The sequence below is a fragment of the Heterodontus francisci genome, chromosome 17 (assembly GCF_036365525.1).
Source record: "Heterodontus francisci isolate sHetFra1 chromosome 17, sHetFra1.hap1, whole genome shotgun sequence".
In the NCBI taxonomy this organism is placed as follows: domain Eukaryota; kingdom Metazoa; phylum Chordata; class Chondrichthyes; order Heterodontiformes; family Heterodontidae; genus Heterodontus; species Heterodontus francisci.
In genome coordinates this window covers 86,473,772-86,499,729 of record NC_090387.1, presented here as the reverse complement: position 1 = coordinate 86,499,729, position 25,958 = coordinate 86,473,772, and the positions used below count along the sequence as shown (strand labels likewise).

The window sequence follows — 25,958 nt, the reverse complement described above, 5'->3', positions numbered from 1 at the left end:
AAGCAAATTTCATCTTCACCTGTTCCCAGGTTCAGACTGACTCTGCCATTCCTTCCAAGTTGCTCTGATCCTGTTGCTAACTGCCTGGTGCATCTCAGCTCTAAGTCAAACACACTTATTTCCAAGACTCTCACTGCAGTGCCTCCAAAGAAGCTTCACTGTAATCTAAAATACCACCGCTGTACTGGCTGTACTTGTGAAGAGCAATTGCTGACTTGCTGCAAATTAATTCACATCCTCAGTCCATAATTTCCATATGCACAAGATAAATGAAAAAGGAAGTTACCGTGCCAAGATGGGGATTGCAAGCACTTCCTGGCCAATATTCTCAACCTCCACAACCAGAGCCAGCTCGTATTTCTTTGGAGTGTTGGAGCACAATGTCACCTAGGCGAAAAGACAGAAGTATTATTATAATCCCTACCCATCTGCAGAATTTAGCACAGATTAACAGTCTTGGCTTTCCATGGAAGAACTTTGGTGTAATTTATATGAAAATCCTACTATTAAATTTTGCTCCATGGGGGATACACACCTAAAACAAATTACATATAGGAGACATGGATTAGAATTCAAACATGGGGGCGGGGAAAATCGATCTTCAGCAGTAGCGCAAAACAGGTAATAGCCAACCAGCAGTATATTTAACATACCACACGACTTTCTTTGACATTGGCTTCAAGACCAGTTTCACCCCAAAAGCGTCGATGTACATTGCCTGAAATAACTGAGGGTTGTTTAAAGATATCTGAGCAAACATTTACACACAGAATTGGAATGCTCCCATTAATTTAGGCTCAGCAGGGGCTAGCTCCAAGAGATCCATAGCTCGGAGGACAGCAGTCAGATTTGATTGGCAGCTCAACTAGCCAATCCCCAGATGTGGGGGAGCTGGAAAGGGTGTGTGGTTAAGTTCTTTGCTTCCAATTCAACCAAAAACAAGGAAACATGCGGTCTAAAACAATCTGCGAAATTTGGTAAGGAAGTCAAAAGCAAATGGAGAAAAGTGCCCCTCTCTATTCAGAGCCAACGAGTTTCAAAGGGTGTGAAAGTAATTTGCCCCGATATTTGGGAATGGTGGCTTGATTCACTGTGGGCCTGCACCAACTAGAAACGAGGTGGGTAAGACACAAAATTCATCTATCTACCTTATTTCCCTGATAGTGGCACGACAACAAGCAGCTCTTGCGCAGCTCTGGACTCCATTTCTTTGCTGGCATCCTCTGTACACTCCAGGAGGCCAAGTAGTCTTGGGAAGAAACCATGTGCTCCAGGCAGCAATAGCATAGTCCCTATAAAAGGGAAGTTGCAGCAATGCATTGCAAGCTGCTGGATAATTTTCTTTTGCCATTCAGGAACAAGCTATGGCATACCAGGGGAAGGACCGCGCTTCTCGCTTCAGTGATGCTGCCCTGGACACATTGTTTAGAGAGGTCAAAGCCAGAAAGGAGGCCATGTTTCTGGTGGGGGCAGCAAGCACTCAAGACTAAATCCTCCTGAAGGAATGGAAGCAGGTAGTGAGAGTGGTCAATGCCTAAAGCGTGGCTCCCAGTATCACAGAATTGTTACAACACAGAAGGCCATTCGGCCCATTGTGTATGCACCGGTTGTCTGAGTGAGCAATTCACGGAGTGCCATTGCCCTGCCTTCTCCCATAACCCTGTACATTCTTCCTCTTCAGACAACTATCTCATTCTCTTCTGAATGCCTCAATTGAACCTGCCTCCACCGAACTCTCTGGCAGTGCATTCCAGATCCTAACAACCCGCTGAGTGAAAATGTTTTTCCTCATGTCACCATTGCTTCTTTTGCAAATTACCTTAAATCTGTGCCGTCTTGTTCTTGATCCTTTCACGAGTGAGAACAGTTTCTCCCTATCTACTCTGTCCAACCCCTCATGATTTTGAACGCCATTATCAAATCTCCTTTCAGCCTTCTCTTCTCTAAGGAAACAGTCCCAACTTCTCTAAGTTCCGAAGAAGGGTCACTGACCCGAAACGTTAACTCTGCTTCTCTTTCCACAGATGCTGCCAGACCTGCTGAGTGAATCCAGCATTTCTTGTTTTTGTCCCAACTTCTCTAACCTGTCTTCGTAAATGTAGTTCCTCATCCCTGGAATTATTCTCGTGAATCTTTCTGCAACCTGCAGCAAAGATGTTTTCTGAACCCCGCAGCAGTGCTGCAAAAAGTTTAATGGCCTCACTTGGGTAGTTAAGGTGAATGAATCCATCTGAACATCATGGGCTGAATTTTCCCATTTGAGTCATGAACCCGACATTGGGCTGATTTCCAGGTTGTGAACCTGTATGCACACGTGACGGGACATTGGGTGTGATCTTCTCAGAAGAGGCCAATTAAGAAGCCGCCTCCAGGATGCCATCCGATTAGGGATAATGGACAGCCTGAGTACATGGGAGGGCTAATCACAGTGCACAAAGTGAGGGGTGGCTGACAGACCCACTGTGAATGGAGAAGGGCAGCACTTCGCAAGATGGAAGCGCCATACTGCTGATGGGACTTGCAGTCAATTCCTCACGTCCAACACTATCTGGAGGTCACAAGCCAACAACGGCAAGCATTTGGTGGCGGACCTTCTGAGGATTGCCAATTTTGTCTTTTAAAGTAACCACTGCATATGGATTTCATGGGGCTCAGACCTCCTGCTCTGTTCTCGCCTCCTGTGAGTAGACAAGCTGCAGGCACAGTGGGAGTCCCATGCGCTGCCAGCAAATTTCCATAGCCTTCCAAAATTGCCTGCTAATTGCCTCCATAATTGGCCTCCCGCTGCTGACAGACGGGTTGCCATCACTGTTCTGAAGACATCTCCAGTAAAAGCGCGAGGAGGCAGGAACATGTTGGGGAGCTGGCCTGACAAATATTTTGCCATTTTCACGCCCACCCTGTCTCCAAATCCACCTCCAAGATGATGGAAAAATTTCTGTCCCCCCCATGTCTCTCTTCCACCACACTACCCACCTCTCATGTTGCTCAATACATCATACCACCATCACTCCCCAGCAGCATACACTGACACTCAGGACTCATTCAGCAGACTGATACACAGGCACCAACATCTGCCCTCTCTCATAGGAGAAGGCCATCCATAACAGGGAGCAGAGGCAGATGACTGGCAGAGGACCACCACGATGCCAACCCCTCAGCACCATGGAGCCAGTAGCATCTGTGCAGCGGAGGCCATCCTGGATGATGGAAAGTTGCTGCCATATCTTTCCTTTCCAATAAATGCATTAGTTAGGGGAACAGACAGGCATTTCTGCGGACATAGACGTGACTCCAGAATGGAATGTTGCCTCCTTGGTGCCAGAGTCAAGGATGTCATGGAGCAGCTACAGGACATTCTTCTGGGGTAGGGTGAACAGCCAGAGATAATGGTCCACATTGGTACCAATGACATAGGTAAGAAGGGGGAAGAAGTCATGAAAGCAGATTTTAGGTAGCTAGGAAGGAGATTAAAAAGCAGAACCTCAAAAGCAGTAATCTCAGGATTACTCCCAGTTCCATGTGTTAGTCAGCATAGGAATAGGAGGATTGAGCGATTGAACACATAGCTGGAGAACTGGTGTAGGAGGGAGGGCATCAGATTTCTGAGGCATCTGGACCGCTTCTGGGGCAGGTGGGACCTGTACAAGATGGACGGATTGCATCTTAGCAGGACCGGGACCAATATCCTCGCAGGGAGATTTTAAAGCGCTGTTGGTGAGGGTTTAAACTAGATTGGCAGGGGGATGGGAACCTGAGAGGGAGCTCAGGTTAGAGGGAAGCCAAAGTGGTAACTGGAAGTAGAAAATTAGTAAGTGAAATCAGAAGACAGACAAAGCAAAGGCAAGAATAATGTTAAAAAGGCAGAATTAAAGGCACTCTATCTGAATGCACGCAACATTCGCAACAATGTAGATGATTTGAAGGCATGAATAGAGTAAATGGGTATGATTTAATTGCCATTCCAGAGACGTGGCTAGAGGGAGACCAAAATTGGGAAATGAATATCCAAGGATATTCGTCATCTCAGAAGGATAGGCAAAAATGAAAAGGAGGTGGGGTAGTGCTCATAGTAAGGGACGAAATCAGCACATTCGTGAGAGAGGATCTTAGGTCAAAAATCAAGATGTAGAATCAGTTTGGGTGGAGTTAAGAAACAGCAAGGGACAGCAAACATTGGTGGAAGTTGTTTATAGACCACCAACAGTAGTGGTAATGTTGGCCACAGAATAAATCAGGATATTAGAGATGCATATAATGGGGGCAATACTGTAATAATGGGTGATTTCAATTTACATATTGACTGGGTAAACTTAATCAGCACCAATGCTGTGGAGGATAAATTCCTGGAGTGTGTACGAGATGGGTTTCTGGAGCAGTATGTTAAGAACCAACTAAAGATCGAGCTATTTCAGATTTAGCATTATGTAACGAGAAATGACTAATTAATAACCTTGCTATAAAAGAGCCTTTGGGAAATAGTGAGCATAATATGATAGAATTTCACATTAAGCTTAAACGTGATACAGCTCATACTGAAACTAGGGTCTTAAATCCGAACAAGGGAAACTATGAAGGTATGAGAGGCAAGTTGGCTATGGTGGATTGGGAAAATACACTGAAAGATTTGATGGCAGACAAGCAATGGCTAATACTTAGAGAAGTACTACATGGTCTAAAACAGATATATATTCCTCTAAGACACAAACATCCAATGGGAAAGGTGAATCAACCGCGGCTAACAAAATAAGTGAAAGATTGCATTAGATCAAAGGAAGTGGTGCCAGAAAAAGTGGTAAGCCCGAGGATTGGGTGCAATTTAGAACCCAGCAAAGAATAACTAAAAAACTGATAAAGAAAGGGAAAAGAGAATATGAATGCAAGCTAGCAAAAAACATAAAGCTTCTTTAGGCATGTGAAAAGGAAAAGATTAGCTGGGACAAATGTGGGCCGATTACAGGTGGAGACAGGGGAATTTATAGTGGAGAACCCAGGGAAATAGCGAAGAAACTAAACAGTTACTTTGTGCCTGTCTTCATGGAAGAAGATACAGAAAATCTCCCAGAATCATTAGACAACCAAGGGACTTATGAAACTGAGGAATTGAAAGAAATTAGCATTAGTAAAGAGGTAGTACTTGAAAAGTTAACTGGATTGAAGGTTAATAAATCCCCTGGACCAGATGAACTACATCCCAGAGTGTTGAAGGAGGTAGCTATAGAGTTGGTGGATGCATTGGTGGTTATCTATCAAAATTCTATAGATTCTGGAAAGGTTCCTGCAGACTAGAAAGTAGCAAATGTAACCCACTATTTAAGAAGGGAGAGAGAGGGAGAATGGAGAATTATAGACCTTTTAGTTTGACGCCAGAAGTAGGGAAAATGTGAGAATCTATGATAAAGGATGTGATAACCGGACACTTAGAAAATAATGGTAAAATTGAGCAGAGTCAACATGGATTTATGAAAGGGAAATTATGCTCAACAAACCTGTTGGAGGTTTTTTCAGGATGTTAATTGTAGCATTGATAAAAGGAAAACCAGTGGATGTGGTGTATTTTGATTTTTAGAAGGCTTTTAATAAGATGCCACATAGGAAGTTAGTAAACAAAATTAGAGCACATGGAATTGGGGGTAATATATGGCTATGGATTAAGAATTAGTTAACAGACAGAAAGCAGAGAGTAGGATGGCAGGATGTTACTAGTGGGGTCCTGCAAGGATCAGTGCTAGGGTCACAGCTATTCACAATCTATCTAAATGATTTGGATGTCGGGAAAAGTTGTAATATTTCCAAATTTGCTGATGTCACAAAACTAGGTGGGAGTGTAAGTTGTGAGGAAGATGCAAGTAGGTTTCAAGAGGACTTGGACAGGCTAAATGAATGGGCAAGAACATGGCAGATGGAATATCATGTGAATAAGTGGGCAGTGCTCCACTTCGGTAGAATAAAACAGAAAGACAGACTATTTCTTAAATGGCGAGAGGTTGGGAAGTGTTGATGTCCAAAGGGACCTGGATGTCCTTCTGCATGAGTCACTAAAAGCTAGCGTGCAGGTACAACAATCAATAAGGAAGGCAAATGGTATGTTGGCTTTTATTGCAAGAGGATTTGAACACAGGAGTAAATGAGTCTTGCTGCAATTGTATAGAGCCTTGGTGAGATCACATCAGGAGTATTGTGTACAGTTTTGTTCTCCTTATCTAAGAAAGGATATACTTGTCGTAGAGGAAGTGCAGTGGAGGTTCACCAAACTAATCCCTGGAATGGCGGGATTGTCTTATGAGGAGAGATTGAAGAAACTGGACCTGTATTCTCTACAGTTTCAAAGAATGGGATGTGATCTCATTGAAATTTACAAAATTCTTATAGGGCGTGACAGGCTGGATGTAGATAGGATGTTTCCCCGGCCAGTAAGTCTAGAACCAAGGGGACATAATCTCAGAATAAGGGGTCGGCCATCTAAGACTGAGATGAGGAAGAATTTCTTCACTCAGATGGTGATGAATCTTGGAATTCTCTACCCCAGAGAACTGTGGAAGCTCAATCATTGAGCATGTTCAAGATAGAAATCAATAGATTTCTGGAGACTAATGACATCAAGGGATATGGAGATAGCATGTTAAAGTGGCGTTGAGGTAGATGATCAGCCATGATCTAACTGAATGGTGGAGCAGGCTCAATGGGCTGAATGGCCTACTGTTGTTCCTATGTTTCTATGTTTCCTAACTCCTCACCTTCACCCTGTAAGGTGCAATGAAATGGAAACTGCTTATGATGTGACCGTGGACCCCCTGTTTTCCTCTTCACCAACCACTTTCTTCACCACTATCATCCCCTTATGTTTTTATGCTTTCAGATAGTCAAGATTGCCAGCTGCTGAGCCACAACAACCTCGGGCACAGGACGAGAGGTGGAGGAGAGCTCTGAGGAAGAAGCACCGTCATTTGACAAAACAGTCGCAGTCACCAGCTCAGATACTGGCACAGTGCAAATCTTAGAGGCTCATATTAGTCAGTGTTACGACCAGGTGAGAAAGGTGGCTAAGGGTCCCTCTCAGCCTTCACCTGGTCTTACTGTAACACGGTTTTATTTTTAAACACACTGGGTTTTTAGCTCCCCCTTGGTGAATCCTTGTTCACCGCTTTCCAATTATAAGGCAAAGAAACCAGCACAAAGAAGTTTTCTTGGGTTTAAAGAAGAAATGTTGAAATTTATTAAACTTGAACTTAAACTCTAATTCGTTTGACGCCGACAGATACACAAGGCACTCACACTAGCTTGCATACGCGATATACATATGCAAATAGAGACAGAAAGGTGCAGAAGAAAAATAAAGTGGAAAAATTTGAGGCAATATCTGAAGAGTTTTTGTTACAGTTCTTCGAGCTCACTGTAGAGTCCTCGATTGTAGGTAGATCTTGCTTTTCGTTGGGGCCCAGTATTCTTCTTAAACCTTGTTCACTCTAGGAGACTTTTCTCTCTTGGGTTTCATGTGGCTTCAGTGGATTCAGAGGCTTGTGAGAAAGAGATGGAAGCAGGTAGACAGAAGAGAGATATTCTCAGTCCAGGTGCAAACAGACACTCTCAGTTGAAATTGTTTGTACAATTCAGAAAAACCCAGGTTGCCAAGCAGGTTAGTCATGTGACTAACTGGTCTGCCCACATCTTGCATTGTATCACCTTATCAGTCTCTGGAATGCTCCTCCTGCACACAATACCTGTTGATCAATGCCCATTGTGGGTTGAATGTGTCAGGGAATGGTCCTTTGTCCTTTCCAAGCACTGTCTGTTAATATGCAAATATCTTTTCCAGCCACGGCTGATCTGTTTAACAAGTCCTTTCTTCACTCCAGTAACAGTTTAATATCAATGTTCATGACAAAATTAATGTGCCTCATTCTTGGCAGGTGGGGCCTAGCATGACATCAGGATCTGCACATGGCAAGTCACCGTTCACAAGTGGACTGCAGCCAGGACAGGGGAGCAGGACAGCTCTAATGTGAACTCCCGAGAGGGTGAGGTCGCAGACAAGTTTCACTGAAGGGGATTCAGATGAGGACCTCATTGGGGTGGACTGCAGGAGAACACGGATGAACATGCACACTGAAATGTTTGGTGCATTGACAGGCTGGTGAGACAACCTCCAATCACTGGCTAGGAACATGGAAGAGTCTAACTCCACCATGGCAAAGGGCATTGCAGAGCTTGTAACCTATCCTTTCCACTGTGGAAGTGGTGGGCACCTCCATGGCAGCACTGCCAGACTCACCCATGATGCAGTGTCTGATGGCTGCTGTCTCAGCTTCCCGATGTCTCACTGCTGCAGTGGAAGCCAGATAGTGGTTATAAGATCCCTGCTTCCGCCATCCAGGCACTAGCAGCTGCCATCCTGGATATAGATCTTCATGCTCAATGGGGAAGGCAGGCTCTCACAGCAATCAAGCCATCTGTGGTCTAGCAAATTATGAGGAGTGCTGAGGTGCCATGGGAGTAGCAGTGGCACCATGGAACACAAACCTGCTGTCCTCTCTCAGGATGGCATTTGTGCTCCTACTCCTGCTGCTCTGCCAGTTCCCTTTCTGTTGCCTCACAGCCAGCCAGCCCACACTGCTGCCACCCATGCTGAGGTGGTACAGTCCCAAGTGGAGCCCCGCAAGGCTCAGTGCTGCTCAAGAACATCCAGCAAGGTCGTCAGCAGTCTCCCCCAAATGAAGGTCAGCAATCTTCCACCAGCCATGCTGCAGCTATTGGGGTAGCACAGTGAAGGAGCACCAGGCCAGGCAAGAGCACCCACAAGACAGGCACTAAAGGTGATTAGTTCTGTTTCCTTTGTATTATTGGTGTATTGTTTGATAAAGTTGTTGTGTAAAGGTTTCCACTGTTGGCCTTTATTGAGTGACTTTGAAATGTATTTAGGTAAGGGGATGGTGGTTCCATGTTGAGGTTGAAGAAGTTCCTTTAAACTGAAGCAAAGCCTCACTATGCGGTCCCTCTCACTCTGTCCAGTTACATGTGATGCATCCGGTCTCCTCCCTTCTCCTCCTGGGCCCTCAAATTTGTGAGGAAGGACCTAGCACACCACCACAAACATGGTGACCCTTCAGGCATGTAATACAGAGAATCCCCTCCCCCTCTTTCCCCACTCCTCCACCCCACCACCCAACCGCAACCCCCACAACACCCCCCAAATGACCTAAGCAGTGAAATCTCTGCTTTAGGAGCCTGATGGCTTGCTCCATGGTGTTGTTGTTGGCTCCATGGCTTTCACTGAAAGTTCTCTGATTTTGTGTGGTGGGATGGCAGTCATGAGCCACGTGCGGAGGGGTAGCCCTTGTCAATGAACAGCCATCCTGTTATTTGTCTTGGAGGCCTGAAGCTGGTGAGAATTGCTGACTGTCACAGGTTAAGAGCATCATGGGTACTGCCAGGATCTCGGGCATTCACCAATTAGAAATTCTTGGTGTAGTTGCACACGAACTGCACATTCAGAGAATGATAGTCTTTGCATTTGCAGTATCGCTCCTCATTGATGTGGGAGACACCACAGAGCCACTGGCGTGCAGTCAACGGCACCCTGCACGATCGGGAAGCCTGCTATCCTGGTGAGCCCATGTGCCCTTTGATCCTTGTCTACCCTCCTCAGGGAGAAGAGGTTGAAGTCCCCTCTCCTCCTGTACAGCAGTTCTGCTACCTCCCGGACATATCTGTGGAAGGCGGACTGTGACACGGTGCTGATGTCACCAGCTACTGCCTGGAAGGATTCAGTTGTGAAGAAAGAAATGGCAATTGTGAACTTCACTGCCACTGGGAGGGTCTGTTAATGTGTATGAATTGTTTAATTATATGCAGGTGGAGGATGTTAGCTGGGGTCTTACTTGAACACTTATAAAGAGATTTACTGAGACTGGTGGAGGGTTTAGAGTGAGGAGCCAAATGTTTTTAATCCTTTACTCTGTACAATAAATGTGAAACTGAATAAAGATAGGCTCCAGAACAAGCTTTCTGGAATTCAACAGGGTCGTCCTCACCCTGGTTTGAGGCTCCAAGTTGTTGTGAAGGAGGTGACACAACTCTGTCACTACCTCCTTAGTAAAGTGAAGCATCCTAGAGCCCTGCTCCTGGCTCACCCCAATGTAAGAACTGTGCTCCTGGAAAACCCTCTCCAGGTTGTATCTTTTTTGGAGAGCCTTCCATCTCCTCCCACCTCACAGAGGCTCCCGTGTAGGCCTCCGCCTCTGCCAGTCCGGCTCACGTTGCAGAGCAAGTGGTATTGCAACTACTACCCCCATACCTATGTAAGGCAACATTATTTTCTGCCTTTCTGTGGTCAGCAAAAACCTCCAAATTGCTCCAGCAACTCAACACAGTGATTCCACCAACTTTGCCTGAGCACAAAAGTCAAAAGCACTTCAGCATCAACTTGTCAAGTGGCCCTTTAAATAGCGTCAGAACAGGGCACATCTTGCTTGGTAATGTTTGTTGTTTCAGGAGTGAATAAGGAAGGTTTTGCCTGCACATTTGATCAATTTTGGTATTCTTGTGTTGTGTCAGCCTGTTGACATCCATGGCATCATGATCACGCAGTTCAGCAACTTCAGGGGACACACTATTGATTCACAGTACATGGCCAGCAGCGCCTCCCATTTTACAACTCTGCAAATAGGCCTACGTAGCACTGCTAGAATGAATTTTGCACCCAACATCTCCTGGTCAGTAGAGTGCATTTAAACACCCAAATACTGCTAGTATGCCATACTTTGTTATTTTTGTAACAGTCCTCAGAACCAAGAAAATAAGCTGAAGTAAGATGAAATTTACTATAAAATGTTAATCTGTTCATGCACTTATTGTTTGTAAAGTAAATGATTTTATCAATTTTTTACCTGCCTCAGCTCACCAGTGTTAATCAGTTTGTCTTTCAGAAGATTGGAGAAGTACATGTAGAGCAATGTTCCCTCTAAATGGTGCAGGTGCACGTCAGCGTAGCAATTTGAAATCTACCGTGCAGGGAACAAACATGCCACGCATAATCAATGTTCTCTTTAACATATGTGTTGGCAAGACTACACGGCAATCTTAAGGGGACCACACAGAACAACAAGTAGGCCACACACAGCAAAGAAAAATTAGAAGGAGCCTTTGATGACAGCAGAAATGCCTATAAAATGTTCATGGGGAAGAGACATATGTAAAGAATCTTTGTGCTACACAGCCTAACACAAACGTGAATTATTGAAATTTCGGCACAGAAGGAGACTTTTGGCTCATCATTGCTGTGCCAGTATGAGCTCTACCGAACCATGTACTCTAACTCCATTTCCTTGTACCTCCCCCTTAATATTTTGTTCTTCAATTGTTTCTCTAGTTCACTTTTAAATGTTCTTGCCTCAGCTTAAAATGTCCCTCTGGTTTATGTATTCCACATTCCAGGAGGGTGGTTCATAGAGTAGGGATTGTATTTGAATTCTAGTCTCAGAAATGAAAAGGCCGTCGGCGCAACATCAAGGGCCGAAGGGCCTGTACTGCGCTGTAATGTTCTATGTTCTATGATGTGGAGTCCCCAGCTCACATAACATTGTTTCATTGTTCAGACCCCCAATCAGGCAATCACATGACTGAATATTGGACAATAAAGTTAAATTCCTGATCGTAAGGGATGCTGAGCCAGCTTATAGGATTGGTTACTGATGCTAAACCTGGAGAATATCTAGTGTAGATTCAACATTTGTAAGACCAGCATTACATTGATCATCTGATTTAGAAACCCTGCAATGATGAGTATGGGGCTAAAACAGCCCAGATGAGGGGACCTATATATTTGATCAAGGAGCTCTTTATTCCACCACTTCCAAAAATAGAGTCAGTGCTATATTTATAGAACACAATAATTATTAGGAATAGAAAAAAGTTGTTGCTATTCCACTGACACCTATGTTCCTATGAACATACCTTGTCAGCCATTCCTCAAACCCTTCCCTCGCCAGAAGCGCATCTTGAACCCTTTATAACAGTAGAACCAATACCTCATGACTATTTTTTTTAAAGAGAATAGAGATGAAACTTGCTCCGATACAGGAAAGATGAAATAAAATACTGATATTGCTTCCGGTGGGCTTTGGTAATTTTTGCAATGACTAAAATAAAAGATAAAACATGTTAAGTAAATAGCACCATGAATATTGACTTGTATTGCCTTGGTAGGATGCAGATTTACTATCCCAGAAACAAAACTCAGCCACATTGTTGTGAAAATCTAGAACCACAGAATCATACAATTTACAGCACACAAGGAAGCCAATGAGTCCAGTAAGCCAGTACAGGTGCTCACTCTGGAGCCTGGAGCCATTTCAACAGCTACAGCAGTAGCGCAAAACAGGCAACTGGGAACTGGCAACCTGTTTTATACCATGCTCTGTTTTCACTTCAATTCCCCTCAATGGGTTGTTAAAACAGGCTGCCGATTCACTATTATCGTTTGCAAACTACTGAAGACCAATTTCACTCCTACAAAGTTTATTACAACGTACATTTAGATAAACATGCTTTAATATGCATAATAGTAATAAAGCTGTGGGAAAAATACTTCATCTCATTTAAATTCAGTTTATAAGTTTTTGGAATTTTACTGAGCTTTCCAAATTCAATTGAATTTCTAATCTATCTACAGAGATACAAGCTGATGCTAATGTCACAAGACAGCTCTCAAAAAATAAATCTCTTCTCTGAGAAACCACTGGAAAGCTTAAGTGAGGATTTCTCAGAAATTATTAACACAGTAGGTTTCAATGACAGCTGCAGGTTTCCTGGAGATTACTTGAATCACTAACAAAAATGGAATGAAGCTGAAAAGTAAATTACTCACCACTAGATATGATTGTATTTCTCTCAACTGACCTTAGTCTCCAATAAGTCGTGGACTCGTACATTTTGTTCAAAGCAATTTTACAACTCTGTACCGTTGGGTCAAACAGTTCTCACTGGGACCAAATGCTGCCAATTCAAATGTGCACTGTGCACCACTGTCTAACCATTTAAATTCATGGTGGAAAATCGGGTGCAACATGTGCCATAATTACCAATGTGCTTGGCATGGTTTGAGCAAGATTATGAGGTGTAGTGTGAAAAACACTGAGTTGCTGTTCATTTTAGGTCTTGGGATTAAAAACAATGTTGATTAAAATAAATAAGCTTAAATTGATTGAGTGAAATTTGAAGGATATTAAAATAAATGCACAATGCAAAATTTTTATATAATGTACAGGCTTGTGATAAAAGGCAATAGAGTTAAAAAATTAAATTAATGCAAATTATATGAAATAATGCGCTGGATTTTGTGGCGGAAGTGGGGCTCCTGGAACCAGGCCGAAAAGGCAGGGAAACCCCGCCTCTGCATTTTCTCCGCCACCCGAAGCAATCCTCTGGTCTTTTTGTATCAGAGTTTTAGAAAGCGGGATCCCCATTCCCTTTTAAGACTTTATCCCAATCAGAGGGCCGGCAGCTCAGCAGTATCATCAACGTCACCGGGAGCGGTGGCCACTGCCGGTACTGCAGAGGTCTCAGAAGATGGCACAGCGGTGGAACCCCGGACAAGAGGTAGGTGAGGTGGTGTTGCCAGGATCCTGGGAAGATTATCCACTTTGGTAGGAGGAATAGATGAGCAGAGTATTTCCTAAATGGTAAGAGATTAGAAAGTGTAGATCTACAAAGGGACCTGGGTGTCCTTGTCAATAAGTCATTGAAAGCTAACATGCTGGTGCAGCAAGAAAGTAAGAAGGCAATTGTATATTAGCCTTTATCGCAAGAAGATTTGAGTACAGGAGTAGTGAAGTCTTGTTTCAATTGTATAGAATCTTGGCTAGACCGCACTTGGAGTACTTTGTGCAGTTTTGGGCCCCTAACCTTAGAAAGGATATTATTGCCATAAAGGGAGTGCAACGAAGGTTCACCAGACTTGTTCCCGGGATGGCAGGACTGTCCTGTGAAGAGAGATTGGGGAAAGCTGCACCCGTATTCTCTAGAGTTTAGAAGAATCACAGGTGATCTCATTGAAAACTACAAAATACATAAAGGGATAGACGGGTAGATGCAGATGTTTTCCTTGTTAGGGAGTCTAGAACCAGGGGACACAATTTCAAAATAAGGGACAGCCACTTAGGACAGAGATGAGGAGAAATTTCTTTACTCAGAGGGTTGTGAATCTTTGGAATTCTCTACCCCAAAGGGCTGTGGAAGCTCAGTCATTCAGTATGTTTAAAGCAGAGATTGACAGATTTCTAACTACAAATGACATAAGGGGATATGAGGATAGTGTGGGAAAAAGGCATTGAAGTGGATGATCAGCCATGATCATACTGAATGGCAGGGCAGGCTCGACGGGCTAAATGGCCTACTCCTGCTCCTATGTTCCTATGAATTGGCTCCCGGTGGGGGGGGGGGTCCTCCGTGGGCCACAATTTGCTCACAGAGGAGGGAACCCCCCCCGGCCAAGTCCGCAGGGAGGATGCCTCATTTTACAAGGCATCATCCCCGTGCAGCAGAGGGCCCCCCAACACTCGTAACATCCCAGCGGCAGCAGAAAGAGGCCCCTAATTGGCCATTAATATGCCAGTTAAGGGCCTCAATTGGCCTCTGGGTGGGAAGGCCGTTGTCGGCCTATCCCAACCCCGTGAAGATCTCTGGGTGACGGGAAGACAACGGGCTCTCCACCCCACCACCCATCACGATACTCTGTGTCTCCCCACCTCCAATCCCGCCTCGGAAGGGCTGAATATATAAAATGGATAGACAGTATGAATAGTACCTACATAACATTCTGTGTAGGGCAAATATTTCATATGATCTGCACTGACTATGGCTTGTTTAGAATATTTTGTATATAGATAAAACAGAAACAATTACAGAATTTGATATTTGTTGAATCTGAATTTGTGTGCAGAATAGTGTTCATGTTAGTGAGTGTCTGAAAGCAGGCATATCATCAAGCAGAAAGTTGGGACATTTAGGAATATATTTTATTGGAGTGATATATTTTTTTGTGGTTGTGTTTCAGCAAATCATGAGCGTGAAACTTCACGATTTTCAGTTCATTCACTCCCACCATTACTGATATGCCCAAACTGGTAACACCAAATCAGTCCAAAGGTGATTCAGTGGAAGATTGTTTGCGAAGGGGGTGGTGTCATGTTGGATTTCATTATGTAAGTGAAAAGCAACATCGAACAATCAATGAGTGACTGCTGGAGAGTTTGCGCCAAGCGGTCGGGCCATATAATGCATTAGGCCAGAAACGAGGAGGAAATAATGGGGCAACAGAGAGTTTTATGGTAATAAGCGGGTAGTAAAGTAAAAATTTGGGCTGAGTGAGAGACCAATGAAAGGTTAGAGGTTGAAGGAAGAGTTCCAGACTCCTCTATCACCATCACTGTGTATGTCCTGTCCCACTGGTAGGACAGACCCATCAGAGATGGTGTCACAGTGGTCAATGGTCAGGAGGGAGTGACTCTTGGAAACCTCAACATTGACTCTGGAGTCCAAGAAGTCTTATCTTATCAGGTCAAACATAGGCAAGAAAACTTCCTGCTGATTACCACCTACTACCCTCCCTCAGCTGATGAATCAGTACACCTCCATGTTGAGCACTACATGGAAGAAGCATTCAGGCTATTAAGGGCACAGAATGTACTCTGGGTTGGGGACATCAATGTCCATCACCAAGAGTGGCTCAGTAGCACCACTATTGACCGAGGTGGCTGAGTCCTGAAGGACATAGCAGACAGACTGGGCCTGCAGCAGGTGGTAGGAGAACCAATAAGAGGGAAAAACCTACTTGGCCTTGCCCTGACCAATCTACCTGTTGCAGATGCATCTGTCCATGACAGCATTGGTAGGAGTGACCATGGCACAGTCCTTGCGGAGGCAAAATGCCGTCTTCACACTGAAGACACCCTCCATCATGTTGTGTGGCACTACCACCTGCTAAATGGGATGAATTCAGAACAGATCTAGCAGCTCAAAATTGAGCATCTAGATGGCACTGTGGGCCATCAGTAGCAGCAGAATTGTATTCAACCACAATCTGTAACACAAGAAATAGGAGCAGGAGTAGGCCATTCAGCCCTTCGAGCCCAATCTGCCATTCTGTGAGATCATGGCTGATCTTCTACTTCATCACCATTTTCCTGCACTATCCCTGAAACACTTGATATTTTTAATAAGTAGAAATCTATTGATTTGATCATCATTACAGAGACATGGCTGAAGCATGACATGGATTGGCACATGAATATTGAAGGATAGATGACATTTCGGAAGGACAGGAAGCTAGAAAAAAATGGAAGAATGGCTCTGTTAATTAATGATGGTATAGCACATTAGAGAGGGATGCCTTAAGTTCAGGAAACCAGAATGCAGAAGCTCTGTGGATAGAGATGAGAAATAATAAAGGCAAAAAGTCACTCATGGGAGTGGTGGACAGGCTCCCTAACAAGTAACCACATGGTTGGACTGAGTATAAAGGGAGAAATAATGGGAGCTTGTCAGAAAGGAACGGCGATAATCACGGAGGATTTTAATCTACATGTAGACTGGAAAAATCAGATGGGAAAAGCTAGCTTAGATGTAGAGTTCAGAGAATGTTTTTGGGATAGTTTCTTAGAACAGTACATTCTGGAGCCAACCAAAAAGCAGGCTATAATAGATCTGGTATTGTGCAATGAGACATGATTAATTGTTGACCTCATAGTGAAGGTGCACCAAGACAGCAGTGATCATAATATGATTAAATTTTACATTCAGTTTGAGGGAAAGAAGAATGGATCTAAACTAGTATTTTAGACTTAAACAAGGGCAATTATGAGAGCATGAAAGCAGAGCGAGCTAAAGTTTTTTCCTTTTCATTCATGGGATGTGGGCATTGTTGGCTAGGACAGCATGTATTGCCCATCCCTAATTTCCCTTGCGAAAGTGGTGATGAGCCGCCTTCTTGAACCGTTGCAGACCTTGGGGTGTAGGTGCACACACAGTGCTGTTAGGAAGGGAGTTCCAGGATTTTGACCCAGCGACAGTGAAGGAATGGCAATATAGTTCAAAGTCAGGATGGTGTGTTGCTTGGAGAGGAACTTACAGGTGGTGGTGTTCCCATACATCTGCTGCTCTTCTCCTTCTAGGTGGTAGAGGTCGCGGGTTTGGAAGGAGCTGTTTAAGGAGCCTTGGTGCGTTGCTGTAGTGCATCTTGTAGATGGTACACACTACTGCCACTGTGCGTCAGTGTGGAGGGGGTGAGTGTTTATGGAAGATGTGCCAACCATGCCGGCTGCTTTGTCCTGGATGTTGTCGCTGCACTCATCCAGGCAAGTGGAGAGTATTCCATCACACTCCTGATTTGTGCCTTGTTGATTTTGGACAGGCTTTGGGGAATCAGGAGGTGAGTTATTCGCCGCAGGATTCCTAGTCTCTGACCTGCTCTTGTAGCCACGGTGTTTATATGGCTACTCCATGTCAGTTTCTGGTCAATGGTAACCCCCAGGATGCTGATAGTGGGGGATTCAGCAATGGTAATGCCATTGAATGTCAAGGAGAGATGGTTAGATTCTCTCTTGTTGGAGATGGTCATTGCCTGGCACTTGTGTAGCGCAAATGTTACTTGCCACTTATCAGCCCAAGCCTGGATATTGTCCAGGTCTTGCTGCATTTCTACACGGACTGCTTCAGTATGTGAGAAATAAAAACAAGAAATGCTGGAATCACTCAGCAGGTCTGGCAGCATCTTCCGAAGAAGGGTCACTGACCCGAAACGTTAACTCTGCTTCTCTTTCCACAGATGCTGCCAGACCTGCTGAGTGATTCCAGCATTTCTTGTTTTTATTTCAGATTTCCAGCATCCGCAGTATTTTGCTTTTATTTCAGTATGTGAGAACTTGTGAATGGTGCTGAACACTGTGCAATCATCAGCGAACATCCCCACTTCTGACCAAATGATTGCAGGAAGGTCATTAATGAAGCAGCTGAAGATGGTTGGGCCTAGGACACTACCTTGAGGAACTCCTTTGCGCTAAGTACGACTCCTACCAGCGGAGAGTTTTCCCCCGATTCCCATTGACTCCAGTTTTGCTATGGCTCCTTGATGCCATACTCAATCAAATGATACCTCTCACCTCACCTCTTGAGTTCAACTCTTTTGTCCATGTTTGAACCAAGGCTGTAATGAGATCAGGAGCTGAGTGGCCCTGGTGAACCCAAACTGAGTGTCAGTGAGCAGGTTATTGCTGAGGAAGTGTCGTTTGCTAGCACTGTCGTCGACACCTTCCATCACTTTACTGATGATTGAGAGTAGACTGATGGGGCAGTAACTGGCCGGGTTGGACTTGTCCTGCTTTTTGCGTACAGGACATACCTGGACAATTTTACACATTGCTGGGTAGATGCCAGTGTTGTAGCTGTACTGGAACAGCTTGGCTAGGACGTAGCAAGTTCTGGAGCACGAGTCTTAAGTTCAGTTCTATCTCATTCCTCAGGTAATGCAGCAGTCTGTGCCTGCATGCAGTAAGACCTAGACAATATTTAGGCTTGGGCTGATAAGTGGCAAGTAACATTTGTGCAATACAACTGCCAAGCAATCACCATCTCCAACAAGAGAAAGTCTAACCACCTCCCTTGACACTTAATGATATTACCATTCTCAGACCCCTCACCATCAATATCCTAAGGATCATCATTGACCAGAAACATAACTCGATGAGCCATATAAATATTGTGGCTACAAAAGTACATCATAGGGTGGGTATTCTGTGGCATGTGGCTCACCTCTTTTCTCCCCAAAGCCTGTCCACCATCTACAAGACACAAGTCAGGAATGTGATGGAATACTATCCACTTGCCCGATCAGTACAGCTCCAACAACACTCAAGAGCTTACTATCGTTAAAATCAAAGCAGCCTGTTGTTATGAACGCTGGACTTTATAGTACGATTATGTTTTAAAATAGTGATCTTTAATGCAGTGACCTCACACCAAGTCTGCCTGGAAACAAGACAGGGATCTTGGTTACCATGCAAACAAGGAACCCAGGTCAAAGACCCTTTTTAAAGCAGAGTGCACAGTTGTAGCACCTGATGGACAATGAGTTTCGCTCTCTCAAACTCTCAGGTAATAAACAGAGAGCCAGGGGCTCAAAATGCAAATGTAAGTTGCAATTGCTAACACTTGGAAACAATGGCAGGCCCAAGTGGTTTTTCAATGGCCAGATTTATGGACTCCAAATATTGTAAAAGGAAAGTGACTATTGACATTTGATTCTGGATAAATTTGACAGGCTTTCAGAATTCTGGAGGCTGTACGGAAGACTGGAAGACACATAGACCAGCAGTGGCAGCCTCAGAAGAGAGAGAGAGAGAGAGAACGAGAACATCAGCTCTCAGAACACTAATACAGCGAAAGACTTGAAACCATTTCAAAAGATGGCATTTGCGGAAGAAAAAAGACCAACAGGGTTACCAGAGATCGCCTTATTCGGGTCAGATGTGCTTGGAAGAAGTGAGTGATGAGGACACTGACTTTGTGTAGGACTGGGAGATCAACCCATTGCAACTGGGTGAGTTTGGGACTTTTAATCGCTGTAACTGAAACTGCACATGCCCAATAACTTTTAAAAAGCAGAACAGAGCAGCTAAAGATGGCCAAGCATGAACTTGCACATGAAAAGCCAAAGGCCGATGGGAGACAGAAGTGATTACCCAGTCTAGCCAGAACAATGGGGTGCTCTCTGATTAAATTACCTGGAATGGTTTAGTCAATGTTGATTGTCAAAAGCCATCGACACCCATTGACTTTGAAAGAGCCAAACCACCACCCCAACCGCAACCAACTATGGCTGAACGGACTTGAACTTCAAAGATCATTCCAGAAGGCGCTGTTTCAAACAAAGAGGTGGTCACATGACATGACTGCCTGTGTAACTCAGAATTTTGTGAATTGTACCTCACAAAGACAGTAACTGAACTCCAGGAAAGGAACATCTCTCTCCCTCTCCAGCAAAGTCCCAGGGAAGCCTTGGCTGCAGCTCAGCCTCAGATTTACAGATCCTCACAGTCAACAACAAAGAGGACACGTATAAAGCGCCTCTTCTACCATCCGGAACCAGAGAAACAAGCCTGAATTGTTCACGTGGCCCAGTGAGGACTTCAAGACTTTAACTTCAACTGAAGACACTGAGGCTCAGTATTTGAATTCCATTTAATATGGACTTTGCTTCAACCTCCCAACTCTGTTTTCCCTCTGTAATCTATGTGCGTGTGCCTCTCTTATGAATGTGAGCTTGGATACGTCACATATTTTAGTAATTTTAACTGGTTTAGAGTGATAAGGTTAATAAACTTACATCTTTCTTTTTTAAGCTCAAGAAAACCTGTCTGATTGGTTCATCTGCAATTATAATTATAGGAACAGGAGCAAGTGCTCATTGAGCTGGTAAGCTAAAATGGCTGTGTTAAAAGAATAAACCCTGTTGCGGTCAAACCAGAGAAGGGTGAAAGGGGAGGCTAAAACCCCTTCCTCACCTGGTCTTAACAGTAATTTGGGGGCTCGTCCGGGATTGTACCCACAGGCAAATGAGAAATTGGAAGTGGGAAACCAAATTGATCCCAATCCAAAAAATGAACTTCAACACAGGTTTTAGTTTAGAGATACAGCACTGAAACAGGCCCTTCGGCCCACCGAGTCTGTGCCGACCATCAACCACCCATTTATACTAATCCTACACTAATTCCATATTCCCACCACATCCCCACCTGTGCCTATATTTCTCTACCACGTACCTATACTAGGGGCAATTGCGAATGGCCAATTTACCTATCAACCTGCAAGTCTTTGGCATGTGGGAGGAAACCAGAGCACCCGGAAGAAACCCACGCAGACACAGGGAGAACTTGCAAACTCCACACAGGCAGTACCCAGAATTGAACCCGGGTCACTGGAGCTGTGAAGCTGCGGTGCTAACCACTGCGCCACTGTGCTGCCCATCAAAGTGCATTTCATTCCGTTGGGTGTGGAAGTGCCATGCAGGCCCCCACCTGCCAAGAATGTGGTTTGTGTTGCTAGAATACTAACATGCCTGTACCAAAGCCAGTGTCTCCCCAAGCAAGGGTGAAGTACCTGGGATAAGTTAAAGGCACGATCTATAGAAGAGTTGAGGAATATGCATGGGCAGTGTGGGATCACTTCCTGTGCCAAAGCCAGGAAATCGGAAATCCTAAGACTTGGGACCAACCATTTTTCACTCAAACCTGAAGAGTTAGAGGCAGGGTTAGAATTAGACTCAGACAGGGTAATGTTTGCAAAATTACAATTAGAACAGAGGAAACTCGAATTGGAATTCCAGAGAAAAGAGAGAAGAGAAAGAAAAAGAGAGATAGGAGAGGGAAAGAGAGAGAACTTTCCAGAAGGATCAGGAGGAAAGGGAGCTAAAGCAGCTAGAATTAGCTTGGGGTGACAGGGTAACCCCAGTGAAAGCATGGCCAATATGGAGGCTACACTTAACTCAGGGCCATGTGCTGAGCTTTTACAATTCTCCCAGTTGATCCCAAAGTTTAATGAGGGAGATGTGGAAGCATTTTTTGTAACTTTTGAAAAGCTTGCTAGAGTGTTAAAATGGCCGGCCGAGAGTTGGATCCGACTGCTACAAAGCAAGCTAACAGGAAAAGCCCATAAGGTTTATTCCCTGTTGCCAGAGGAAAGTTAATCAAATTATGAATGACTAAAAATGCTATCCTCGGGGCATATGAGCGAGTACTGCAAGCCTACCGCCAGAAATTCCAAACCCTTCGGAAACAAGCTGATCAAACTTACCTGGGGTTTGAGATAAATAAGCAGCTGGCTTTTGACCAGTGGTTAAGGGCCCTTTAAGTACAGACCATGTATGAAAACCTCGAAGTGGTGATTCCACTCGAAGAATTTAAAAACTCTCTCCCACTTTCTATAAAGACCCATGTGGAGGTACAAAAAGTTCAAAGAGCGAGGCAAGCACAGTTCTGGCTGAGAAGTTCGCTCTCATATACAAGTCCATACCTCATGGAAAAAAGCGGGACACACAAGGGGTCCTCCTCAAGCCAAAACATATAGTGCTGAAAGCAGGAGTGAGACCTGGAAACCTGTGTGTTTCTATTGTAATAAGGCAGATCACCTCAGAGCTGACTGCTGAAAACTACAGGGAAAGCCTGTAGGGTTAATCAGGTCACACCCGCCCAGTGCAGGAGAAGATGGAAAGCACAGTAGAGCAGCTGCGGCTTTAACTGCAACCGCAGTAAGACCCAGAAAAATTACTGCTGTGGGGGCGGAAAATTTACTGAGATCCCTGAAGGCTATCAGGATTTTGTGTCCAAAGGGAGAGTAACCCCATACCACTCGAGTGGGGCAAGCAAGCCCATCATCATACTCAGGAATACAAGAACCATCAGATCACTTTTGCTGGGAAAAAGCATGACCTTTCCCCCAGAGAGTGCAGTGAATGCGAGGATGGTGGTGAATGGTATCGAAGGGCAGTGTATGCCTGTACCTTTACATCATGTGCACTTGAAGTGCAACCTAGTTTCAGGATGGGTGACCGTGGGGATTGTCCCAAGTTTGCCTGTGGAGGGGGTTGATCTGCTCCTAGGTAATGATCTGGCAGGGGCAAAGGTGGTAGCTTCCCCAGTAGTGATAGAAAGACCCGAAGGAGGTCAGAGAGACAGGACAGTGGCAGGAGACGGTCCCCTGCATTTCTCCTGATTGTGTCATGACTCGGGCCATGGCCAAACTGGCTCTCTCAGAGGAGACTGAACTGGCACTGCAGACAGATGACCAGGCTGTCTGGTTGTCTGAAACTTTCTTTGGGAGTTAGAGGACCCAGGAAATGGGTTAAACGAATCATCCCTAGTTGAAGCTCAGCAAGCCGATCCAGTAAAGTTAGCACAGGCTGCCCAAACTGAATGTGAAGCACAGGGAGTCCCTGATTGCTACTATGTAAAGGATGAGGTACTGATGAGGAAATGGAGTTCTCCTCACAGACCTGAGAGCAAGGAGTAGGTTCACAGGTTGTGGTGCCGCCGAGGTATTGGGAAGAAATATTAAGAATGGCCCATGGGCTTAGAATGGCTGTACATATCAGTATATGAAAAACCAAAGCCTGCATAAGATATGTGTTTGACTGGCCAAACATCCACACAGATGTGGTGAATTCAGTAGGAGTTGCCACATTTCCCAGGTTGAGGGAAAGCCCCAACCTGCAGTGAAATCTGCACCCATAATTCCTGTACTGGCGTTTGGAGGACCCTCCAGCAGAGGGCTGGTGAATTGTCAGGGACCCCTGCCAAGAGTAAAAGGGGACAGACAAGCACAGGTCTGGCAGAGTTAGGGAGGAAGGGAACAAAAAGTACAAAGAGGACAGGTTAGAGGAGGATTCCCAAGCGGAATCCCCTACTGTTCAGTCAGCCAACACCAAAATGTTGGAAAAAGTAGACCCCACATCCTCCTACGTAAATGCAGGCAAAAGGAGCACCCTACCAGGGCTGCCAACAGCATTCACAGAAACCTGCAGGGACAGGTAAAGTCCCCAAAAAGGCAGAGAAACAGTGAGGTTGATGCCTCACCTAGTCGAAGTGCTGCAGTGGAGTGCAGTGGAATCTGGACAGATACCTGTGGGCAGGAATGTCCCAGAGGACATGGGGGAGATCAGCAAAAGGACTCTCACAGTCAGGAGTAAAGGGAAACAAAAATGCCCCAAAGTGAGCAGCACTTGTATGGCTCACCAGAACACTGAAAATGAGGTCAGAGTGGATCCACCCACTGCAGACTCCCATGATCAGAGCTCAAGCCCAGAGCTGATTAAACCCAGCAATCGCACTTCAGACACCAACAAGAAAATGGCCCAGAGGAAATCTCAGAGACCTCACAGGGGCTTAAAACTCATCACCCAGTACTACCATGGGGAGAGAAATTAGCAAGGTACTGGAACCTGAAGGGTTAGAACCACAAGTTGCAGAAACAGCAGCTAAGGGGTTAAAACTCGTGCACAAAGAAGAACTCACTCTAGACAATTACGGAAATTTGCAGACACCAAGCTCCCCCAACAACCACACGTTTATTGAGATGCCCATTCCCAGCTTATGACAGACTAATGCTAAAGAAACTTGAAATCCATTGGGCAACACCTGACCATCTCAGTCCAACCTCAAAGGAAAAGGGCAGTTTAAATCAGCACTATTACTACAGAGAAAAGACATGTTGCAACAATGTTTTAAGATTTCTGAATGGATGAGAGTGAATGGAAAAATGCATGTGTGTTTTCCTGTGTTTTCTCTTTTTAACTTATAATGAAATGCTCCCCGTGGTCGGATTTCATTCGGTGTGGTATGGAGGTGTAACGGAAACCCCGCATGCGAAACGGAAATATTAATTTTGTTGTATGGAACTTTGCCTGAGACGTTTACTGGACATTATAAGAAATAACTTTAAAAAGCAGAACGGAGCAGCTAAAGATGGCCACACACGAATTTGCACATGAAAAGCCAAAGGCCGACGGGAGACAAAGGTGATTACCCAGTCTATCCAGAACAATGGGGTGCTCTCTGATTAAATTATCTAGAATGGTTTAGTCAATGTTGATTGTCAAAAGCCATCAACACTCATTGGCTTTGAAAGAGCCAAACCACCCACAACACCACCCCCCCAACCAAGTATGTCTGAATGGCCTTGAATTTCAAAGATCATTCCAGAAGGTGCTGTTTCAAACAAAGAGGTGGTCACATGACATGACTGCCTATGTAACTCACAGTTTTGAGAATTGTGCTTCAGAAAGACAGTAACTGAACTCCAGGAAAGGAACATCTCTCTCCCTCTCCAGCAAAGTCCTAGGGAAGCCTCGGCTGCAGCTAAGCCTCAAATCTACAGATCTGCACAGCCAAAAACAAAGAGGACATGAATAAAGCGCCTCTTCTGTCTTCCAGAACCAGAGAAGCAAGCCGCCTGAATTGTGCACATGGCCCAGCGAGGACTTCAAGACTTTAACTTCAACTAAAGACACTGAGACTCAGTATTTGAATTCCATTTATTACGGACTTTGCTTCAACTTCCCAACTCTGTTTTCCCTCTATCTATTTGTGTGTGTGTGCCTCTCGTTTGAACATGAGCGTGGATACATTGCATATTTTAGTAATTTTAACTGGTTCAGAGTGATAAGGTTAATAAACTTACATCTTTCTTGTTTAAACTCAAGAAAACCTGTCTGATTGGTTAATTTGCAGTTATAATTAGAGGAACAGGAGAAAGTGCTCAGTGAGGTGGTAAGCTGAATTACTGTGTTAAAATAATAAACCCTGTTGCAATCAAACTAGAGAAGGGGTGAAAGGGGAGCCTGAGAACCCTTCCTCACCTGGTCGTAACATTGCAAAGAGATCGCTTCAGTGAGGACACAATGTAACTTATAAGTGTGGTGTGGGGTTTTCAAGTGTTTTAATAAATTGAAAGGAAGTACCTTTCTCTGTAATTTAACATAGTAGTTACTTGCAAAGTACTGTTTAGTTAATGTTGAGTTTTAGTCAAAGTCTTAAAACATGAAATCTTGTCATGTACTTCTTTAAATTGATCTTGGGAGTTCCCATCCCATGTTTTAATGTTAACAGTCTCACTGAGGTCGTAACACTGCTTGATTGGCATCCCATTCACCACCTTAAACATCTTTCTACCGTAGGCAGAATGTGCCTGCAATATGTACCATCTACAAGATGCACTGCAGCAACTCGCCATGGTTTCTTCAACAGCATCTCCCAAACTCGCGACCTCTATTATGTAGGAGGACAATGGCAGCAGCAGCATGCGAACACCACCCCTTCCAAGTTTCCCTCCAAGTCGTCCACCATTCTGACTTGGAAATAAATCACCGTTCCTTCACTGTCACTTGGTGAAAATCCTGAAACTTCCTCCCTAAC

At 44.6% G+C, this 25,958-nt stretch overlaps 1 protein-coding gene across 1 annotated transcript in view; it reads right to left on the bottom strand.

Moving 5' to 3' along the window:
* hydin (HYDIN axonemal central pair apparatus protein) overlaps positions 1-25,958 on the bottom strand; it is a 1,234,740-nt gene that overhangs the window by 731,700 nt on the left and 477,082 nt on the right. Inside the window, exon 16 of the mRNA XM_068049816.1 lies at positions 287-387. Coding sequence (XP_067905917.1) covers positions 287-387 — 101 coding nt within the window. The remainder of the gene's footprint in view (positions 1-286; positions 388-25,958) is intronic.